Raw genomic sequence first — 8,949 nt, 5'->3', positions numbered from 1 at the left:
CTTGTGCAGACGCCGCAGCATTGCCAAAGTCGAGTTCCACCTGGTGGGCATGTCACAGATCAGACTGTTTGTGGGAAGGTGGAATTCCCTTTGATTTTTGGCCAGCCAAACATTTGCCGGGTATGACCGTCTGAAGTGGCTGCAGACGTTTCCGGTCTGCCTAAGAAGCTCTGCCAGCCCTGAGTACCTGGTTAGAAAACTTAGGACATGTGCTAATCATGGTACATGCGTCAACTTTCCCAGGCGTAGGGCAGAGAGAAGGTTGCTGCCATTATCACAGACAACCATTCCCGGCTCAAGCTGGCGTGGTGTTAACCACCTCTGGGCCTGCCCCTGCAAAGCTGACAGAATTTCTGCCCCCGTGTGGCTCCTGTCTCCTAAACAAACCAGCTCAAGCACAGCATGGCATCTTTTTGCTTGAGCCGTTGCGTAGCCCCTGGCACGCCTCGGGTGAACTGCGGCTTTGCCAGAGAAATCTGCAGAGGAGGACGAAGAGAAGGGGGTGGAGCCGACAGACCTCATATCAGCAGCTTTCTGGAGGCGTGATGGATGAAGAAGCTCCAGAGCCCCGTCCTGGATCCCTCCCAGCTGCTAGCAGAGTTACCCAGTGTGCCTTGAACTAAATGTCACGTCCCTGTCCATGCTTGATTGACTCTGGATTACATCGGTGGAACAATTTTTTTTTTTTTATTAAAGGAATAGTCAAAAATTGGCTCTTTTTTTTTTTTTCTTCAATGAAAAGATTTTATCAAAAGTCTGGACACTTTAATTTTATTTAACCCTTTAGTGAATGGGTAGGGGTACAAGTACCCCTTACTCATTCAGAAGGGGGGGCAGCATCTGGGTGCCCCTTAATTAAAGGGATACCCCAATGCAAATAAGCCCCTTGCCCGCAGACCCCCACAACCACCGGGTCAGCGTTGTGTGGAAGAGGCCCTTGTCCACACCGGCATGGGGACACCCCCCCCAATGCCGAGGGCACGTGGCCTGGTATGGCGCATGGAGAGGGGGCGCTTAATCGTCCCCCCCCCCTTTCCTGCCCTGCCAGTGCTCGGATCGAGGGTCTGGTAGGAATGTTAGGGAGGGGGCACCACGTTCCCCCCTAGTATTCCTAACAGACCTAAAGGGCCTGTTATGGATTTTGGGGGAACCCCTCACACTTTTTTTTCCCCCCCCCACCCCCTCTCCCTTCTTCTGCAGACTAAAGAAAAAATATATTTTTTTTTCTAATGTCATTTTGCTGCAATAACATTTTGTCCAATAAACGAAATGTCGTCCAGACTGCCGCTATTTGGAAAATCGGATTCATTTGCATTTGTTAAATCTGTAATTCGAAATTCGGATACATCCAAATGTCCGAAATTTCGTCAGAATCGCGCATGTCTAATGCACATGTCACCAGACACGATCACACGTAAACTATCACATGCTCACCCAGAACCAGAATGATCAAACATGCTTGAAAAAGCCCCTAGTAACCGGAGTATCCCATTCACTACCTCAAATCCACACAGAGCAACTAAAGGACACATAATCACATGGTCACCTGGAACAATCAGACCTATGGTGAAACACATGCAATCACTTCCCAATGATTCACACACAATAAAAAGATGCCCCCACCCCCCTAACCTGTGAGGTGTTTGAAGAGATCCCTAGAGAGGTTGAGAGCTATCATAGAGTATGCTTGCTGCAGGCTGCTTGGATGCACACTGCCATTGTAGACACAGAGTCCCCAGGGGGGAACTGCTGAGGATAATCCACCACCGGGCCGAGTCCCCAGGGTTTTCCAGGAGAGGACTGTCCTTGGGACACTTAGTGATGTCCAGATCCTGCAAAGATTCAGGCTATCCAGAGTTGCCATCTTGGACATCTACCAGCATTTAAGCTAGGATTTGGAGCCTGCCACTGGAAGGAGCCATGCTGTCCCAGGCCAAATTATTAGCTGTGTTGCAACATTTGGGGAACCACACCTTCCAGGGGGATACTGGCTCAGTGGTAGGGGTTAGCCAGCCCTCCATGTCAAGGTACCTCCTAAGGGTTCTTGGAGCCATACGCTCTGTTGCCAGGGGCTAAATCTATTTCCCCCCAAACCCCTGAGTCTTGGAGGGAGGCGACAGCTGGCTTTTATAGGGTGTCTGGCATGCCCAAAGTGCTTGGTGCTATTGATTGCACACATGTTGCACTGAGGAGGCCATCAGCGCAGGAGGAGGAGTAAAAAAACAGGAATCATCACTCATTGAATATCCAAATGGTGTGTGATTACAAACAGCGGATTCTGACCGTTAAAGCCGCCAACCCTGGCTCCTTCCATGATTCAAGGGTGTTGCAGGAGCCCCACTACTCACTTCCAGAATGGTCAGATGCCGGGTAAGTTAACCATCTCATTGTTCCCTGTTGGAGAATCACATAATTGTATGTCCAGCTGATCACATCTCTCCCCTTCATACAGGTTTACCATGGATGATGACCCCACTGAACAATCCACAGACAGCTACAGAAAATGCTTAAAATCATGCTCATAGGGTCACCAAAACCGTCATAGAGCGCACATTTGGAGTCTTTAAGTGCTGCTTCCTCGGCCTGGACAGGTCTGGTGGGTATCTGCTCTACCACCCACCGAAGGCATCTGATCGTAGCCTGCTGTGTATTCCACAACGTGGCTCTCAAAACACCAGGCACCCATAATTGGCCCAGAATCTGCCACACCTGATGAGATGTGTCCTGAGGAGGATGGAGATCCCTTGGATCGTTGCCCGCTCATGAGAGCAAATCTCATCGCCACGCATTTCAGTGTATGTATGACATGAGCATGTTACTGATATGATCAAACTAGCATCATCCATGTATCACTCATATCATCTCCTTGTAATCATCACAGCAGAACACAGACACCCTGATGGTTTCTCCTCACATCCGGAGGCCCAATCGGCTCGTCTCTAGCTCACGGTAGGTGTTACAAAAACCTGCGCCATCAGTTGGCCTGAGTGTACTAATGGATTTGTATGCGGTTATTTCATGTATGCTGTTCATTGCTAATACACAGGTGTGGACTTGCATGTGGCATGATGTGCAATGGTGATCAATGGAGCTCTGGAATATACCAGGATTCACTTGTTAGAAACATTAGCAGATCATGGTATGTCGCAGGGTGGCCGATATGCTAAACTATCCATGGCAGAAATTGAAATGAACATAGACTACAAATACATCTCAGACTAAGTGCAGTCTAGGAACAACTACATTTTATAGCACTCCTGTTGGCAGGGTGCTACATAACCATCATGGAACTCGGGCAATTAGTAAAGAAGCAAATGTTAGAATTAGGGATTCACCGATACTAGTATCAATATCAGTGCCGATTCCGAGTATTTGGGGGAGTACTGGTACTCGGCCAAATGCTCCGATGCCTAGCCTGAGTACTTCCGGTATCAGGAAGCCGGGCAGCGCGTCATTACGAGCTGCCCGGTTTCCCGATTGGCCGGGAAGCGGCTCCATGCTCCCTCGTCACTTGTGTAATGACGCCCTGCCCGGCTTCTTGATTGGTCGGGAAGCTGGCCTCGTGAGGTAAGGTTACCTTACCCTTAGTATGTGCAGCCTGACAAAAAGACGTAACAAGACAATACATTTTTTGACAATATTTTGCAAAATCTATTTGGCTTTCGGCATTTAGTTTTTTATGTATAGGGAAAAAGAGGTAAAAATATTTTATTTGCCAATATTGTGTCACAAAAATAATTTTAACATCAACACATAATTTTTTTGGGGGGGAAATGCAGCTTTCTTTTGATATAATATATAATAATATTGTTGTATAATATATAATAATGTTGTATAAACAAAAAGTAAAAATTACTTTTTTTGCCAAGATTGTATCGCAAAAATAATTTTAATATCAATACCTACACAAATTTGTTTTGGGGGAAATTCAGCTTTCTTTTGGTAATATTGTTTGCACAAAAATATATTCATCTTTTTATTGGCGACATGGTTTTGCAAAAATGTAGACTATTTAGTTTTTTTTGTCTGTATTGTTTTTTTTATTTTATTTTCCATCCATAGACCTAAAGACACGTAAAAAGATGACAATATTTTTTGACAATATTTTGCAAAATCGAGGGCTGGTGCTGACAGACTTTTCATAACCAGGTCACACAGCATAACACACTTAAACATAACCCAACACCAATACACATTTAACGCATCACCATGTCGTCACTATTTATTATTATTGTGTTAGTTAATAAAAGTAACTTTCATATTAAAATTAAAAATAAAATTAGGTTTCTGGAGTCAGTTTTGCAACTTTAGGCGTGTGCGTAGACCTGTATATATCTTTGCAGCTACATTGTGCATTCAAGTAAATTCGACCTTGTTTTTTTGACAAAGGAACTATCTTCACTTGGTGGTGGATGGTAATGGATATCTCTTAATATTATTATCATTAACTTTTTATTTTTTAAATTTTAGCTGTATATTTTTTGCCAATACCATGGCCCACCACCAAAACTGAATTCCCCTACTCCTGATGTGCATGGGGATACCACATATGTACATTTTTCGGCCATTAGTCCTAGAAAGAAGATGTGGGTGAGAACTCTGTCTCCATGTTGGGGGCACAAAGACATGCCTCATATATGCGGCATCATGGAAGAAAACCCACCTCTGTGGTGCCGCATATGTGTCATTGCATTCTTAAGGGGGTTCCCCCCAACAACCTTCTTGGGGCTGCACAGGTGATTGAGTCTCTTTTACTGCTGGGAGACTCAACCATTAATTGGCTGTCACCTCATTGACATGAAAATGAAATCGATTTACAATTCATAAAATGGTTAAAACGTAGTAAAAACTTTAGCCACAGATAAGATAAAATGAACAGCCAATCAAAAGATTTCTGCACTTCGTTCTTTCGTTTTGTCCTTCTTGGATCCACTTGAGACCGTTTTTATTCAATGCTCGTTTTTTACAAGTCGTTTGTAAGAACATTTCCAGCTGTATTTTACCTTTTATTTATTCTGTTTTACAATATGGAAGCGCTCCTTTTGCCCCTGTGTGTTTGAAGCTGGGTTCGAGAGTTGTCACGGGTTTTCTTTTGGCGCCAGTGATTTTCTCATCTCCATGTATAACATGCATTCCAATCTTCTTAGGGATTGCTGTGTTCTTTCATTTACCGTATTTGCCGGCGTCTGGGTGTATGATGACCCCCTATTTTTCCCACTTAAAACATAGGTTTTGGGCTATACTCGTCACATAAGACTACCCTATTCCGAGGCAACACCATTTAAAAACATCATGGATGGATGTGCAATAATACTGTATGTACGGAAGCTTCGGCTACATACAATATACCGCGCTGAGCCAATCACGGCGAGCGATGCATTCTATTAACCTCTTGCCGTTTGGCTGACAGATTAGGGATGTTTGTTTTGGGCCAGCTTGGCCCAAACGAACTAAAGGTATACATTGTTTGTCTACAAGTGTCTGTGAAGGTTCTCATTTATCCAGGTCACATGGTATATCTGTCAAAAAAATAGGTCAAGACAACTGGACTTGCTGTTTTTTGCTTGAATGGTCATCCAATCAGCTTTCTCCAGACTCGTACAAGAATTCTCTGGGGATAAATATGGTGAATGTTGCTCCAATCCACATAAAAAGGACAAAGGGCGTAGGGGCTTCTTAGTTAGAGCGGTTAGGGTCTGGAACTCGCTGTCACAAGCAATGGTATCAGTTGAGAGTGTAGAATCATTCAAAAAGCATTTAGATACCTTCCTCGGAGACTGTAACATACATGGGGTACAGGTAACCTTAAGAACAAGATCACAGGGACTTTGTACCCATCCAGAGTCACATGAATGCACGCTATAGGTTGTTGGACTTGATGGACCTGTGTCTTTATTCAACCTCAAATACTGTGTAGCTATAATTTGTTAGTCACAACCAGGTGTTGATTGCATTTCCATAATTGGGAGTCTAGGAGGTGTTAATTAGTGATGGGCTCGGGCGTGTTCGCAAGTGCCCCGTGCCGAGCCCGCCGGGAAGCCGTCAGCGCGCAGGGCCAATCGCAAGCACTGATCGGGAACATGTCTCGGCACGAGGCGCTTGCGAACACGCCTGAGCCCATAACTAGTGTTTAATAACCTGCCCCGAGAGAGGTGTTAACAGCATTGTATGGGGCAGACAGAACAATACATTTTGATATATTTTATTTATGCATGGTTTGATACCTCCTCTACAAAACCCTTTATTACCTATTTTTCATGTACTATACACATTAGGTTTAGAGCAGTGGTGGCGAATTTCTGCACTCCAGCTGTGCCAAAACTATAAATCCCAACATGCATCTGCCTCTGGGAGTTATGGCTGTGGCTGTTGGGAGCCTTGCAATACCTCATGGGACTTCTAGTTCCAAAACAGCTGGAGTGCCAAAACAGCTGGAGTGCCAAGGTTCGCCACCACTGGTTTAGAGGTTAATGTAAGAGGCGTAGGTAGAGGCGATCCACGAGTTATTTAGATTTCCAATTATGCAAATGCAATCAACACCTGGTTGCGATTAACTTAGTATGTGGATTGGAGCGACATTCACCATATTTATTCCCAGATATTTTTTTTTTGTACAAGTCATTCTGAATTGAGAAAGCTGGTCGGATGACCAATGAAACGTCTTCAAGAAAAATACAGCCGGTGCAGTTGTCTTATTCTTTACAGATTGTGTGTACAAGCATTTGAAAAGCTCCACATATGTGTAAATAAATCTATACTGTTAGATTTCTAAAGGTGCCCATACACCTTACAGATGGAAAAAGTGCAACAGACTCCTCCCATCTACGCTAAGCTGTGTGGATGGAGGAATCTCCCACTGGGCCAAGCTTCAGTGCCTTGCTAGTCGGGCCCGCTGGCTCTCAAAACACCTGAACAATCTGATTGGATGCCGGCACTGTTCAGTTGTTTGGAGAGCCAGCGGGGGCCGAACAGCAAGATACTGAAGCTTGGACCAGTAGGGAGATTCCTCCATCCACACAGTTGAGTGTAGATGGAGGAATCTGTTGCACCTTTTCCATCTGACCACAGACAATCTGCAGATAATTGTAAGGTGTATGGCCAGCTTATGAGTGGACCTCTTAGAAATACTGTAGCAGTGTGTGTGCGCACGCCTACATCCTCTGGTGGTATTTCAACAAAATCTTATTCCCCCCCACAGGTGATACGCCAAAGAAATCAAACGTTTATTACGGAAGTCCTGGTGGTTGGGTTTGAAGACTTCAATGAGTATAGGATTCCGCTCTTCGTCCTTTTATTGGTCATCTATATTGCCACCTGCGTGGAGAACGTCCTGATCATCTCTCTGGTATGGAAAAGCCCGCGCCTCCACTCCCCCATGTACTTCCTGATCAGCAATCTACTCCTCTGCGAATTTATCAACACCACCAACATGGACCCGTCCGCGTTGTACAACATCCTGTCGGGAACAGGGGTCATCTCCTTCGTCGGCTGTCTGGCGCAGATCAACGTCGTGATCGCCGTCTTGATCTTCCAGACTTTCCTGCTCATGCTGATGTCGTCGTACGACTGGTATTTGGCGATCTGTCACCCGTTGAGGTATTCTTCCCTCATGCACATTAGACTCTGCCTGTATGTAATCATCGTCTTCTGGATGATCGCAGTCCTCCTTGTGTCCGTACTTATCTATTTCTTAGTCAGCCTGGAATATTGCGGTCGCGTTAGGCTCGATTACTTCTTCTGTGAATACACTGCTTACAGTATTGCCGTGTGTGTGATGTCCGACGCGCGGGCCCTGATAACGTACAGCTGGGTGGTCAGCTACACTCTCAACGTGACTTTCCTGTTGATTCTCCTGTCCTACATACTCATCATCATCGCCATCCTCAGGATCAAGTCGTCTGCCGGGAGACGGAAGGCCTTCTCCACCTGCAGCTCACACCTCCTGGTGGTGTCTTTGTATTTCGGGATACCGTTTATTTCCTATCTGGTGCCGATGAGCATGACTGACTATAACGCGCTCTCCTTCATATACTATTTGGTGCTCCCCATGTTAAATCCCATTATTTACACTTTTAGGAATGAGGACATTCGTCAAGCTTTCCGGGCGTCAGCGAGTGAATTGAAACAATATTATGCCAATAAAATACATTGAAGCTAAAAATAAAATCATTTGTTGCATTGTGTTTTTTGTTAATGTTTAAATGTATGACGGGTCCTGGTGCATTGGCGTAACACAGCGGTTCTCAACCTGTGGGTCGTGACCCTGTCGGGGGTCGAGTGACGATTTGCCAGGGGTCGCCCGCTATTAGATAATATTCGCCAGCGGTTCTCAACCTGTGGGGTCGCTGTGTGATTTCTGCTGTGCTAGGTGAGTCCTCCTCAGCCCTCTCCTAGCGCAGCAGTGTCAGTTCTCTCGCCACACCTCCAGATGTCGCTGCGGCATCCGCATCATCCCTAAATTTTACGGTTGGGGTCACCACAACTTGACAAATGTTATTCCTGGCCCTAGAAACCACTGGTGTAACATTTCCTTGAGATGAGCTGTGATTGATTACTAGTTGGCTACACGAAGACGGACTGCAGCAGTTGTTGCAGCAGTGCGCTTGATGCAATTGAGGAGAAGGAGAGAGAGTATGCGACGCTTCTGGGTTCATCCGGTCATAGCGAACCGTGACGAAAGAGGCCAGTTTTTGGCCATGTATGAGAAGCTACGTGAACATGAGAAGTTTTTCAGCTATACCCGCATGTCCAAAAATAGGTTAGTACAGAAACAATTGTTTTAGTGATTATTGTTGTTCTGTCTAATTGCTAGTATTGACCACAAACATTATATATATATATAATTACAGTTTTGATGAGCTACTGGGATTGCTGTCGGTCCGGTTGGAGCGTCAGGACACCTTCATGCGTGACAGCATTCCACCCCCCGAAAGATTAGTTATTACCTTG

The 8,949-nt window shown here is 45.3% G+C and overlaps 1 protein-coding gene across 1 annotated transcript; it reads left to right on the top strand.

Annotated features, from left to right (window-relative positions):
- The first annotated feature begins 2,717 nt into the window (after positions 1-2,717).
- Positions 2,718-8,152, top strand: LOC108801592 (olfactory receptor 2D2-like). Its single transcript, XM_018573483.1, has 2 exons — positions 2,718-2,795; positions 7,199-8,152. Exons 1-2 carry the CDS (start codon positions 2,718-2,720, stop codon positions 8,150-8,152), a joined length of 1,032 nt encoding a protein of 343 aa, XP_018428985.1.
- The last annotated feature ends 797 nt before the right edge of the window (positions 8,153-8,949 follow it).

The sequence above is a fragment of the Nanorana parkeri genome, unplaced genomic scaffold (assembly GCF_000935625.1).
Source record: "Nanorana parkeri isolate BGI_ZX_2015 unplaced genomic scaffold, ASM93562v1 scaffold2397, whole genome shotgun sequence".
NCBI classification, from domain to species: Eukaryota; Metazoa; Chordata; class Amphibia; order Anura; family Dicroglossidae; genus Nanorana; species Nanorana parkeri.
The sequence above is the reverse complement of the archived record's forward strand: the minus strand, read 5'-3'. Positions and strand labels throughout refer to the sequence as shown.